The sequence below is a fragment of the Ambystoma mexicanum genome, chromosome 6p (assembly GCF_040938575.1).
Source record: "Ambystoma mexicanum isolate Mex_15411 chromosome 6p, UKY_AmexF1_1, whole genome shotgun sequence".
Classification (NCBI taxonomy): domain Eukaryota; kingdom Metazoa; phylum Chordata; class Amphibia; order Caudata; family Ambystomatidae; genus Ambystoma; species Ambystoma mexicanum.
The window spans coordinates 1,150,231,176-1,150,246,054 of NC_090935.1; the positions used below are offsets into that span (position 1 = coordinate 1,150,231,176).

Below are 14,879 nucleotides of genomic sequence, written 5' to 3' on the forward strand. Positions count from 1 at the left end.
GTAGGGATCATGAACTGCTACAATTTTAGGTCAGCAGGAGGTCCATACGGTTGTAATTCTTGGCTAAGGGAGTGAGGAGATCATGGGGAAAGGTGCTGGGATGTGTGAGGGTGGGTTAGCATCAGAGGCCAGAAGAAAGATGACTTTTGTCATGAAGGAATTTGGCATTAGGCTACATAAAGCCACCCACTTATGGACTGCTGGGAGGCAGCTCGTAATGTGTTCAGAAAGCAGGGGTAAAGGAGGGAAAAGAGAAGCGGTTTCGGTATCATCAATGAAGAGGTGGGATTGAAGCCAAAGGATTATATGAGTTTGCCTAGGAAGGAGGTGAAGAGGGTGAAGAGGAGTAGGCCAAGTATTGATCCATTGGGATTTCACCTGGAAGGGTTAGTAAGGAAGATTTGTGAAAGTTCTTGGAGATGAAGAAGGAGCCGTTGGAGCGGTAGCCGCTCAGTTAAGTGCCTTGTCTTTGAATCCAAGAGATGAGAGGGTTTGAAGGAGGGAGGGATGGCTCACTTTTTCAAAGACTCTGGAGAGGTCAAGTAGTATGAGGATAGACAAGAGGTAAGAGTGGCGAGCAGTGGTTAGAGAGTTTGAGTCATGTGTGTGAGCAGTTTCGGTGGAGTCTTTCCGGAAGCCCTATTGAAAGTGGGTCGTTGAAGACAAATCTTTTTAGAGTGGTGAGGGCAAAAGAGGAGACCCATTTGCACAATGATGGGTTGCTAGGGTCATTCATGGGTTTCTTTATTATGGGGGTAACAGTGACTATTTTGTAACATGCAGGAAATAATCAATTGGAGAGGTTGAAGAGGAAGAGAGATAGGATGGCTTGATAGGTCTGTTGATTTTTTAAAGTTTGTGGTGCAAAGTGGTCAGCACAGGAAATGTTAGTGGAGTTAATGATGGGTGGAATTTTGGTGTGGGAGGTGGGAGGGAAGTGGAGATAGAGGAAAGGATGGCGTGACAGGAGGTGGTGGGTGGAAAGGATAAGAGGGTGGTCATTGTGTTATATATTTTAGTGATTTTGGAGGAAACAATTCATAGTCAGAGAGAAAGCGGTGTGGGGATTGTTGATGAGGGGCAGGGGAGGAGAAGCGTTTGGAAGGTCCAAAAAGGTTTACACGGATGAGAGCAAAGAGAAGATATAAGGTCAATGTAGTTAGCGGAGTTAAGCACATTAATGAGGACAAGGAGAGAGTCTGTACAGGCAGTAGGAAGAATGGGGGATTGATCTCTGCTGCAGCAATGCAGTTGGAGATGCATTGTTGTCTTCAGCTGTTGGATGGCTGCGGAGATCCAAGGCTGGGGCAAAGGGCAAGTGGGGGTAAAGGAACCAGCAGGATGGCGACAGTCAAAGGAAGTGGCACGTGCATTTTTGAACTGTGTGAAAGCAACTTCAGTGGAGAGTGGTCTTGGAGGGAAGCCTTTACTTGGTCAAAGTATGGTGACATGCACTTGGATTTGAACTTCCCATTGGTGATGGGTGGAGGAGGGGAGATTCATGAGGGGTAAAAACAAACTGAAGCAAATGCGTGATCAGAGGGAGAAGGGTCAATAGAGAGCAAAGGAGTTGTCAGAAGAGGAGGATAAGACGAGGATATTGAGGGAATGTCCATGTATGTAGATAGGAATGTTATACAGGTTGATCAGGGGATGGGCAGAGAAAGTGGAGGGATGCTGAATCTGGCAGGGCTTAGGGATGTTGGAGTGGTTGAGGAAGGGATAGCATCAAGTAGCAAGTGAAGTTCGGAGCAGGAGTGGTGCAAAGTTCCTAGTGGGCTGTAGATGAGGACAATGTTAAGTGGAGTGAGAGCGAGGAGTTAGATGGAGATGTATTCAAAGAAAATGAGGGTGATGTCTGAGGAGGGCCGAGTGGCTGATGACATGCCCTTGCCCATTATTAAACCAACATCATCACCTTTTTTAGTAATTCGAGGGGTTGGGGGAAAAAGTGGCAAAGTCTGTATGGAGGGAAGCCACAGTGGCCTTGTTGTGGTGTTTCAGCCAGGCTTTATTTATGGCCATCACAGATTGTTTGGGTTGATAGGAGTCAGCATGCCAGTAATGAATGATGTTTTATTGCAGAGCTCCAGGGTAAGGTCATTAAGCGAGGCATGGGCTGAGGGGGCTGGTGTGTGAGTAGTAGTGGGATGGCAGCCGAGGATGGGCATAGCGAGAGAGATGTGGCGCAGAGGTGGCAGGCCTAAGCATGTAAGTAAGTGGAGACTCTGTGAGGGATGGAGAGAGAGACATTTGGAGGAGGAGTATAATAGGAAGGAGCATAGTGTAGTGAGAGTATAGAAGGAAGATATCATTGTGGAGGTGGATGGCAGGATTGAGGCAGAGGCTGGCTGTTGGTGACCAAACTATTACAAACCAGATGCAAATGTCACTGTCACGAACCAAATAGACTCATATCAAACAAAGGACGTAGGTACTTCTGGCATGTAGCCATCAACACCTTGGATTACACACCTGCTTTTCCCTCTTCCCTCATTATGCAGAACAATTTTAATTTACATTATATAACTGTAAACACACTTTATGATGACTTTGTCCACAATATATGCCAGGATTGCCACAGTAAAACATTTTAATGATGTCTGTGCCCACATTATATGCCTGCATGGCAATATATGTGAGTGTTGTCCTGTAAAACACATTTACATGAGCCAAGTGGCCAGGATTACATGTAAAACCTGTTTACATTAAGCATTTCAAAACCACAATTGTGTTCACCATGCACTCCTATTGTTGATGTTTGTGTATTTGGATAAATGTTAAATAGCACAGCCGATGAATTAAAAGAGTTCCTCTCTTACATAAACAACAGCCATGAGAACATCACCTTTACATTAGAAATTGGAACACCTGGAGTACATTTTCTAGACGTACAAGTTGAAAGAAGAGACACAGAATTGTACACGAGAATTTGCAGAAAACCAACAGACGTCAATAGTGTCCTACACTTTGGTAGCTTTCACCCACTCCATCTGAAAGACAATCTACCCTTTTCTCAATTTCTTCGCTTGAAAGAAATCACATCAGATCCTACAGAATTACTAATAGAACAAGAAATCATGAAAGACAGATTCAAGAAAAGAGGATTTCCAACGGAAATAATTGACAAAGCATTAGTACGAACTAACGCTATAACCAGAGAAGATTTACTTCAGGACAAACCCAAGAAAAAAACAACGAGACTCATTCACACCTTAAAATACTCCAGCCAAAGTTTCCAAATCAAGAGAATAATCAACAAAAACTGGGATCTGATAAAATCAGATCCAAATCTGAACAGATTATTCCCCGACCCGCCCATGTTAGCCTATAAGAGGGGCAAAAACTTTAAAGATAGTCTAATTAGGGCAGAAAGAATGAAGAAACCAACCCAAACCACATTCAGAAAACAGAAGATGGGAACACATGCCTGCCTCAACTGCCAACACTGCTCCAACCTCATCAAGGGGGACCACATAAGACACCCTAATAGCGTTAAAAAAATAATACTAAAGGACTTTGCCACTTGTGAAAGTAAAAATGTGATCTACGGATTAAAGTGTCCATGTGGAAAATATTACGTGGGCAAGACCACCCGCAAAGCACGTGAGAGATGGACGGAACATAAATACAATATACGAACGGGCAACATTAAATCCCCAGTTGCCAGACACTTCAAAGAAAATGGACATAATATATCTCAATTGAGACTGGTTGTACTAGATGTGCTTCGAACAGCCCCAAGAGGGGGAGACTTAGCCAAACGATTGCCACAAAGAGAATTATTCTGGATCCATAAATTGGATGCCATGACTCCATTAGGATTAAACGAAGACTTTTACTTAGGTCCATTCTTGTGAAATAACCAATGTACTAACCAAATTTAGTCCAATATACACTTATATAAGTTACTTCAAAAAAACCGAATGATACAAAGTTTCCAATGTAACAAAGGTGAACTGGTTACTCATTAGAGTGTAAGTCTCCCATCATTGAGACTGACGTTCAATGTAGAACATTGTATGTAATGATATATGTACCCATGTATATTGTACATATGTACAAAGGTTTCCATGAAATATCAGGGTGATGTAGACTGTAAGCCTCAAAACAACAGGCGAGTTGAATCAGAAAGTGTGAGCCCGAATCGACTTTTAAAGGAATACACCTGCTTTAAGCAGTACCGTTGCAAAGGACAACAAGTATGTTTTTTCTAAACTTTTGTACAGGTGAAACATTTGTACCTACACAACCACATTTCCCAGAACCACTAGTATGTTTTTTTACTGTTGTTTGACATCCACCTTACTGTAATGCCATTTGAGACCTACTCTTAGGAACACCCATGAACACTATTACCACTCGAGAACTATTCCAACTCTGCTCTTATGTTTCTAAGGGATCTTTCTATCCCAAGACGTCCGTCCACTCTGACATCTTACCTACCTTTCAGAACTTGATCACTTCCATACATTCTTAATACATTTTCTACCTTCGTATGTTTTGTTGCACTCGCCACTACCGTACACTACTCTTCCCGATTTTTTGTTTACAATAGTGACGTCACCTGACGCCACTGCGCGGTGACGTCATAGTCAAGCGCCATTACTTCAGTGTGCCGCCCGGTACTCTTACTACGAGCACGGGAACGGACACGCCATTTCTCCTTTCTTGCCGGACTGAGAAGATAAGCAGATCCTCCTCTGCACTACCTTGCTTCCTTAAACTACACGATCGGGCTCTAACGCCTTTTTCTACACATTTTAAACATTAGAGTATGACCCAGACGACTGAGAAGTCACAGCATCTCGTGTTCTGCCGGATTCTCCTGGTTGAGATTGTTGCCATTCTACCTTCACGGTGACTACTTTCCCTACCATAAGGGTAAGCACAAAAACCTTTTGAGACTAATATTCTTTTGTAAAGATACAGCCCGCCTCATATCTCTCAACATGAATAATCATTGATTAATAGCCCTCCATTTATGAATGAACCACTCTTTCTCTTGTCAACTACCGACAATGACAATGATATCTCCTACTTGAATGCCTCTATTACACCGCCATTTGGCGGTCAGACCCTTGAATGCCTTTTTAAAAAAAAATATATAGAATATCTACTACTTGAAATTTTGAATTTGGTATATTGATTGTTGGACACACCTGATTGTCTAGGATAGAATAGATCGAACAACTTTATAGTTGAATAACTTAGTGAATATGTTTACTTTAATGATATTTACCTAAGCCAGCAGTACATTGGGTTCTTTCCTGATGAGAATGCATGTGAATACAATATTTTGAATTATGATTGACTTTGAATATATATTATCATATAGATAATTACATGTTTTGTTGAAATTTCCCTTTAGATGTGATAAATATTGTTCAATATGCCCCTGAAGAAGAGATGAACTTCTCGAAACGCGTTGGGCCAACTATGAATTATTGAAAATTAAAGAAACTAGAAATACCTACAATTTATGTGTGGAGGTTCTTCATTGAATACTAAAATGTTTTTTGTGCTTTAAACTAAATAATAAGTATTGCAAAGTATGTACACACATATTTGGTGTATCTAAGTCATATTAATAATTGGGCTCTATTTGAGCTAGTGAAAGTATGCAGGGGACGGGAGTTCCTCTATTAGGAACTTACTTTGTTTTCGTACATTAAGCATGTCCCCACAATATACATCATCACTGCCAGTGTAATAAGTCACCCCAACAATAAATCAGGTTTGGCCTGGACACACATATGCATGCAGTGACATACAGGCATAAATACACATACACACTTACGCACATGTACACACACACGCACACACGTGTCTTTTACTTACCTTCCTGCCGTAGCCTGGCCCATCTGCTCATCTCCAGGCCTCTAGAACCCAGATCACACCAGTAAGGCAACACAAGTTCCTCCCAGCTGTACCACACTCAAGGATAATGAACACTTGTAGTGGCATACAGTCAAGTGGAAAGGTGGGAAAACTAGCTCATGGCTCTCTTCCCAGACTAAGGGAGACACAGAGAGTATGCAGGTTACTACACAATCACATAGACAACATAAACTTGCATCACAGTCCAGTGCCCCTTCAAACTGGTGAATGAGGCAGATGAGCAGGAAACCTAGAAGGCGGGATGAGCAAGCACACAGAGAGTTCAGAGCAGGAGTCCCCAGGTGCAGCTCCACTTGTTGGAATAGATGGAACCCCCAGCCCAGGCAGCACGAGAACACAGACTAAGGGAGGTGCAGAGGAAGTCTCGTTTACAAACAAAACAAAAAAAGTAACAACACAAATTCATCCAATCCAGATTTTATTTGATCCCAGACCAACGAGAAACCTAACAATTCCAAGCAGACACCACTGATACTCCAATACAAGATATCCAACTACAGAGGCAGGATGAAACATTCAGAAGTGCAGTTGCAGGTTTTCTGGAGGGGAGTCACGAACACCAAAACACTAGGATGAAGCCATGTGCACCCCGTAAACAGGCCAGGAGTTCAGGGACACCAGTGGCAGACATAGAACCAAGGGGGGTGCCAAATTTGCGAGGTCAGGATGACTGGCCAAAAGTCAAAATCAGGAGAGCCGGTTTAAATACGGCTAGGCCGGGCTATCAAACTAGTTATTATGCTTTACCTTTATTAAGCGTGAAAGCCATTAGTTGCTGTGTCTTGAGCCTTATGAATGTTTGAGAAGGTGGCATTTGAAGGTGTCTGCTGATAACGGCTTTTTGAGTTAAACTTGGCAAGTGCACACACGGGTATCTTGGGCGGAACATAGATACCCAAGTAGAAGCTTTAGGTGTCATCAAGCCTGCAGAGTCCTGGGGTGATGATTGCTCTGCTCATTGTGGGCATAATGCACTGGGTGGTTCAGAGATGCAAGAAGCAGCGCCTTGCTATGACTTAACCTCGGGGTCAAGGTGAGAGATGCTGTCCATGTCCCTGGGTTCAGTGTGATGTGGCCAACATGGCCAGGATTTACACCTCATCAGGGGAAGTGCTGCTATGGTGATCCCTTTCTGTTACAAGTAGGCCAGATTTGCTTCTGGCACAACCAATCTGTGCCCTCACCCCCTGCCCTTTTGCTGGAGGAGCACAGTGTAGTCAGCGGTTTCCTTAATATTTAGTTTTGCTATGCCCGAGAGGCAGCCTTCATCCTACGGGACTACTTGGAGAGCATTCCCCTTTTGTCCAGGTCACACAAAACAAGGAGAGATGAAGGAGCTGAGTGCTTTAATTGAGATCTTTTAAAATGATGTTTTCTTCTTTGAATACTCTGTATACATGTTTTTTTTTACAACCATACACAATAAAAGAAAATACATTTTTGACTGCCATGGAGTTTTGTTTTGTGCTTCAATGTGCTTCGTCCAGCTACGGCCAGAGGGTGTGACCCAATGAGTAGCCCACCACATCTCTGCAAATGAAAATGCTGTGAAAGGAAAGAACAGGTAGTGCATCCATGGGCGTAATTTTAGGGGGGGGGGCAAGGGTGTGTGTGTCCCCCACCCAATTTTCATGGTACACGATTCTGTCCCCATTCATTTGGGTGGGGCACCTTTTCTTCAGATGTCATGTCCCCCCCAATATTTTCTGCAAAGTTACTCCACTGAGTGCATCTGCCACTGCCACATATGGGCATGTGTGGTGACTGCACCGCCCACGCCACTAGGTCAAAACCCCAGTAATGAGCGCTCCTGTCTCCCTGGAAAAGCAGGCTGCCTTGATCTCCTCTTTTCCAGTAGGAAAGGCTTAGATCCTCCCCGGTTGCTTCTATGCCGCAGCCCCTCAGAGCGTTGTGACTCTGGGTGGAATGAGTGGGATGGGGGTGGTGATGCTGTGTGGGAAGTTGATGCTAGGTGGAAGAGACAAATTGCTCCCTCTGATCCAACACCAGCATTGCCCGACTCCCACATATTCGCCCACCATGTCTTTTTGTGCAAGGGCAGAGGAGTCCTAAGGGTGAAAGTAGGAGGGAGGGCGGCCTGAGGCGTAGAGGAGGTACGCGATGTGAGGCTGTAGCTGGACAAAGTCACACTCGACATGATCTCACATATGCGCCACATTTAATTTATGTGTTTATGCGGACATGCATCTTTGGTGCTGTGCGTTTCCGGAATGAGATGTCCAGTCCAACAAAACTGTAAATTGCCACCATCTGAATGGATTAGACACCTGCAAAATGTAAGAAAAAGGTTTCCTTCTGTGTTTCAGTCTCATTTCTGTTTTCCTGGAAGCAGGAACATGTTGCGCAGTTAACTGAACACTGAATGATTGTATCTTTGATGCGCCTATTGCATGGCCAATGACACAACGTTTCAGCAAACACTGCATCTCACTTATGCTCCTTGACTTAAAAAGGAAAATTCAAAACAAAGAAAAAAGGCGGGCCAAAGTGTAGGAGCCAGGCTGCCAGCTCAGTGCAGTGCCCTGCTGGGGTCGCAGCGCGTGTCCCCAACATGACACCTCCAATGCTGATAGAGGTGGGCGAGCGCCCCCCCCTTCCAGGCCTTTGCATTGAGTTGGCACCTTTGGTGTCTGTGACATCACTATGTGTGTTCCATGTGCTGGTATGCATAAATATACTGTCCTGGACATTACACAGAAACCTTGAGCTACCATTGGGAGTAAATCCATGCTTGTAACCAATGTGTACTGCCCCCCCTCCTCCGTGACTCACACAATCCTGCTACTGATCCATCAAAAGTAGGATTGTGTCCTTGATTTTTTTTGGTACTATTCTTTGACTTTCATAATCTGCACACTCCAACAAATACCATTGTATATGTCCTGCTTCCCATTACCCGCATTGTACAGTTTCCTGTTTGCCAATTTTATGTGAATGGTGAGTCAGCTTCAAATGGTCCTAATTTGAGTATAGGCAATAGGCGTGGCTCAAAGAAAATTTGGAACCCTATTTGTGACTTCTTTGAGGTGTTGCTTTGAACAGGATTGGCTTGGCCACAGTTGGCAGCGGCTGTTAGAAATCAGTGCAAGGAGAGTTTTAGTTGAAGGAGGGAAAGTTCAGGGATAAAGTTATAAAACTCCAATGCTAAAAATGCGGAAATGCCTCTGTTTGTTTGCTAGGTAAACTACTCCCATGCTTAAAATGTTGGGAGTGTAAGGGTCGAAAATCAGAATTGAAGAGCAGAAGCTAAAAGCAGCCCTGGGTATTGGCCATAACCCAGAAGGCAGAACCAGGAACTAGAAAACAGTGCGTAGCAGATCTAACTTGCACATGTGATGTAAGCACCACATTTCTGTCCATGATGTATGTTCTAGTCTGCTTTAAACATCCCTTAAATGTCCGATGTTCGCCTTCATTCATATTACCAAACATGCAGAGCTAACATTACATATGCATGTTTGTGTGGTGCCTGTTGGCTTGGCGGTCAAAAGTATCTCCTGGTAACTGATGGTTTCAAGTTGACCAAGCTCTCTGGAGCTTGAAGCAGGAGCTAAATAGCTCTGGGCTCCCGCCGATTTCGAGCCCTGACAGATTTCAATGAAGACAATTGTTAGAGAAGCTGAATTCTTCTTTTTTTCAAGTCAAGAGAACAAAAAGTAGGGCCTGGATTTGTCGCCACGAGGTCCCTGGGAAGAACAGGAAGGACTTTGGGACATATTAAAAGTCAATAGAAATCCCATCAGTATGTTTGACAATATGTCTGAGGTTCTTCATGAAGAAGACATCATTGAAGCACTGAGAACTCGTATGAAATCTTTGACTGCCTGGTAGGGTCTTTGCCATCTTTTTACTGGACGTACACATACCCAAATGGGGCTTAAATAAACCACTGGGATGTGTTAACAGGCTGCAGCCTCAATTCTGTAAATGCTGCTTAAACATGACATGTCATCTGGGTCCACAGTGATGTGAATCACCTCATGTGATGCAGCGGGGTGTCCAGACTATTTTGACTGGGGTGGCCCCAGTGGGGCACTGACTTATGCAGGGGTGACATGAAGTACGAGCGCAAACACACATAATGATCATAGTTTAGGATATGGGTTGGCACCTGGTTTGGTCAATCAGATTGCAGGGGTAGAACGTGCCACCTCAGGCCACTTCCTGGACATGCCACTGATGTGATGACCCTGGGGTGGGGCTCCAGTGTTGCCTCAGGTCACCTCCACTGCCTATGTGGATTCTTTGAATTGTACTGACTGTGTTTAGCACCTGCAGTCACATGGATCCAATCCTTCCTGGACAACAGAACCATGCGGGTCTTCTCCCCCCTAGCAGCGGCTGACCCCATCCCCATCACCTGCGGTGTCCCACAAGGATCCTGTGTCTCACCTACCCTTTACAATATTTTCACCAAGCCCTTATTCGACAAGCTGGACAATCTGGGTGTCACCTATACTAACTACGCAGATGACACCCAAATACTCCTCACCTTATCAGGCAACTACAACAAGGACGCCAAATGGATCAACGAAGTCTTTTCCATCATTCAGGCATGGATGGCCACACATGGCCTATGCCTGAATGATGACAAGACTGAATTGCTTCTTGTCGGCTCACCGAACACTATCAGTAAACTCTGTCCCGGCTACACTAGCTTCACTATTGACGGTAACACCATACCCATTGCCAAGAGCGTAAAAACCCTCGGTTTCTACCTAGACACGAACATCAACCTAGCTAAACAAATCAACATGACCGCCTCAGCCACTGCCTACACCGGTAAACTTATCAGGGCCTGCAGACCACTGATCTCCCCTAGCAACTGTCTCATCCTAGCCAGAGCACTCATTCAATCTAAACTGGATTACTGTAATAGCCTCTATGTAGGTGCCAACAAAACAGTAATCAATAAATTGCAAGTTTTACAAAATAACGCACTCCGTGCCGCCCTCAATATTCCTAGAAGGGAACACATCTCCGCCACCAGAACTGCCTGCAAATGGTTGTCCATCCAACAGAAAATTGATTTGAAAACCATATGCCTTACTTACAAAGCCCTCAATCATCTTGCCCCACCCTACCTCTCGAACAAATTTACACTTAGACAGAACACCAGAACCACCAGATCGTCCAACTCATTACAACTAACAGTTCCCAAATACTCCCTCAAAAGAGCTGGAGGATCCAGCTTCCCAACCCTGGCATCACAACTCTGGAACTCTATCCCACTGGATATTAAATCCACACCTACCTTCCAACCCTTCAGAACCAAGGTCATTTCCTGGTTAACCAACAAATAACTGTCCTACCACACATGTATGCACTCCGAATGTCCAATTTTATGTATATTGTTTGAATACTATTATCTATGCCCTATCAATACTGTACTATTGTCTTTTACCTGTAACCTGATGTTCAAAGCGCATATATACCCCCGGGTCAAGAGCGCTATATAAATAAATAAACAAACAAACAAACAAGCTGCCGGCTCTGACCGTAAACTGATATCTCTAAGGGAACTGTGGGCCTCATTAGGACCCAGGCGGAGTGGGTTTCCGCCAGCGCTAATCGCGGCGGACCCGTCCGCCGTACTACGAGTTCCCTTAGCGCCATGGAGGTTTTCTCCGCCTGGTTTTACCAGGCGGAGAAAACCATGGCGCTACGGGACCTCGTTGTTAATTACGCCACCGTATTTTACGGTGGCGTAATTAACTCCTTCCCCACTCCCATTATACCCTATGGGGCAAGAATGGGAATGGGGAAGGGCAGAATGGGGATTGGGGATTTACCGCTCCGCCGAGGTCGGAATGGGGCGGTAAATCCGCCAACCCCCATGGCGCTATCGACGGCTTTCCGCCGTGCTTCGCGGTGCATTTAGCACCGCGAAATCCGCCTGGGTCCTAATGAGGCCCTGTGTCCTTTTGCCGTCACCCGTTTTTCCGACGGGTGTTTTGCTGCGGCAGTTTTGCCAAAAATGCTCATCGAAAGTTTTTTGGGTGGGGGGGTTGGAAAGGGTAAATAAAGGGTTGGGGGAAGGGAAATAAAAAACATAATTAAATTAAGGAGGGATTGGGGGGAACCCCCCAAAAATAATTTAAACACAATTTCGATTAACTTTTTCTGCAAAACCCCCACGCCAAATTACCCATCGGAAAAAATGGCGTCGGCAAAATGACGTGGAACCATCTCTAACCTTATTTGTGTTATGATTGCTGTGTTTCAATACCCCATGTAAATAGTTATATTTAGTTTTATAAGGCATGAAGGAAATGATATCTTTGATTTGGCTGACCGATGCGAGGCAGCTAATTAATAAAGGACCAGGTGACACAGTGAGTAATCCTGATCCAGTATTGCAGCATAGAATCATATACCCTACATCAGTGAACGGCAAACGTTTGCCATGAATATGCATTATTACAGTATTTCCCACTATCCTGCACCAACCTTTTTCAACCTCTTGCCTAAACTGCCTGCTTCGAGTGACATCCTGCAATCATTGGCGCCCGCAACTTACAGCCGTGATTGTGCAGGGTGTTGGTTCCCACTAGTTCCGTGCCGACCACACTGAATGACCATATATACATTAACGCATATCATCCAGGTGACTCTTCTCTTGCTTTCCCTTTCAGGGTGGCAAAATCCATGAAAATTCCCGTCTATGAGACCCCAACCGGATGGCGGTTCATCGCAAACCTCATGGACTCAGGCAGGTGCTCGCTCTGCGGAGAAGAGAGCTTTGGAGCAGGTAAGAAAACCCTCTAGATGAAAGATCATGTGTTTATCAATAGTTCCCCTCGTCATTTCACGTCAACCATCGCTGATTGTCCGTGTTGGGGGATACAATTGGTGAAGGGAAAACTTACAACAGCAGCTTTTTACATTTGTTTACCACTGCTGTTTCTCTTTCTCTCACTAGTACTCCTTCCTCGATGTGTTTATCTACATTTCAGTGTTATACATACCTTTTTCCTTTTGATATTTTAATATTTTGGATATTAAATTGGCAGATTTTTGGGGGCTTTCAAATTGCGGCTTGTTATTTTTTGCATGCTCTAAAGATCTTTAAGATCAGGATTGCAGAAGCCAACACGTGCCCGTTCATTTCCTCTTGTGTCTTCCCACTCGCAATAATGTGCATTGGGAAAGCAATGCACACATTGCACGTGCAACATATTCTATTCAGATTTAAATATCAAACGACAGGCCTTTTATGTTTTGTAGTAAAACGTACATTAGAGATATTACCACATTAACCAGAGTTGGAAGATATAGCCCCTTATTAGGAACAAACAGTAGTGTTCTGAATAGTTACCCTTCTTCCTTCTACACATTTTCAAAACACTATAGGGATATTGTTATCATGCTTACATTCTTACATTTCTATTGGCAACCATAATTGACAAATACGATTGTCCATCAACCACCAATATTATGGTGGGATGAACAAATTCAAGGAAAAATGCAAGAGTAACATAAGCACTTCAAGTTAACACGCGACGCATGTCACAGCGCCACCTAGTAACAATCCCTGGAAGGTCACTTCCATTCTTATGGGCCTCATCACGAGTTGGCGCTAATAGCCCTACCGCCAAACCCCCGGCGCTAATAGCGCCGGATCACGGGTTTGGCGGAACGATTAGTGCCCATTCCCCATTGGGCCCATTCAGGAATTCCTCATTCCCCATTGGGCCAATGGGGAAAATTCGCGCTATTACCGCCGGCGGATTTCCCGCCGGTGGTAATAGCACCGAAAATCAGCACTTTTGCTGCTGATTTCCCCCCAGCTCAGAGCTGGGGGGAAATCCGCCCAGGCCATGATCTGGCGGACCCTTAAATGCGGCGGTAATAGCGCTACCGCCACATTTAAAGGTTTCCACGAGACTTGCAAAGCTCAATTGGTGTGCTGACATTAAATGGCAAACACTACAACTTAGAGAGACTGGAGGTACTTATTTACCGACCACTTATAAACAACCCTCCATTAGGCTATAGTTTGAACAAAAAACATTATGTTTAAAGGGTCACTTGCTTCCCCACTATCCCTTCTTGGTTGTACCTCTTATATATGCTTTCTGATCATTATATTGTCATATATCACACCTGTTTGTATCAAAAATAGTCATTTATTATTCTTTCTTTGAACACATTATGTAAAAAACACTTTAACAATTTTCTTTTTTCTTTTTATATGCAATTGTCAGATAGCTCCATACAATTCATTGACTAAACAAATATAGCGATGATTTTCAATTTCACTATGCGCATCAAATGATCTGTAGTAATACATTCTTTCACAATTTTCTTCAAGATAAAAAGTTCATCAAGATCTGTAGTTTGCTCTCCTCTCTCATAGAGAAGTACATCCCAGTCTATAAAATATTTCACTCTATGTTCATATCACCCATGCTTACTCTCATACTGCAGTCAAACCATACCCGACATGTTTCATTCCTTACACACTTTCATACCACTAACAAGGAAATTCTTCAGGGGTAAAAACTTCATTATACCACAATTCAATAAGATGTGCAAATCTGTTTGTCTTCTTTTCATTCTAAGGATCCATTATTGATGAGGTTCCATTAGTATTTTACTGAGGTCCAACCTTCAAACGGATAACTTAAGAAAGCAAGAGAAGGAATATTCAAATTTTAGTATTCGAATCACCTCCGGGTATACATTTCTATTATATGATACCAGCTGTCTTTACTAGCAGCATTTCGGAGTAAATTATTTCATTAGCTCCTACTTCACATCCATTCTCAAACTACGCCTCTCCATTTCGATAGCTACAGGGTATCAGTCACATTTTGCTTGGCAACTACACTTCTAATATTAGACTCTATTCAGTCTCAGTTTGGTCACTCCCAATAATACAATTATTTGAGACTGTTCATTATCTAGGATTCATACACATAAGATTACCTTTGTTTGTTTTATTCTATTTCTAT

The 14,879-nt window shown here is 43.7% G+C and overlaps 1 protein-coding gene across 1 annotated transcript in view; it reads left to right on the forward strand.

Moving 5' to 3' along the window:
- The window catches only part of PGM5 (phosphoglucomutase 5), a 1,026,992-nt gene that overhangs the window by 672,157 nt on the left and 339,956 nt on the right, over nt 1-14,879 (forward strand). Inside the window, exon 7 of the mRNA XM_069625764.1 lies at nt 12,558-12,673. Coding sequence (XP_069481865.1) covers nt 12,558-12,673 — 116 coding nt within the window. The remainder of the gene's footprint in view (nt 1-12,557; nt 12,674-14,879) is intronic.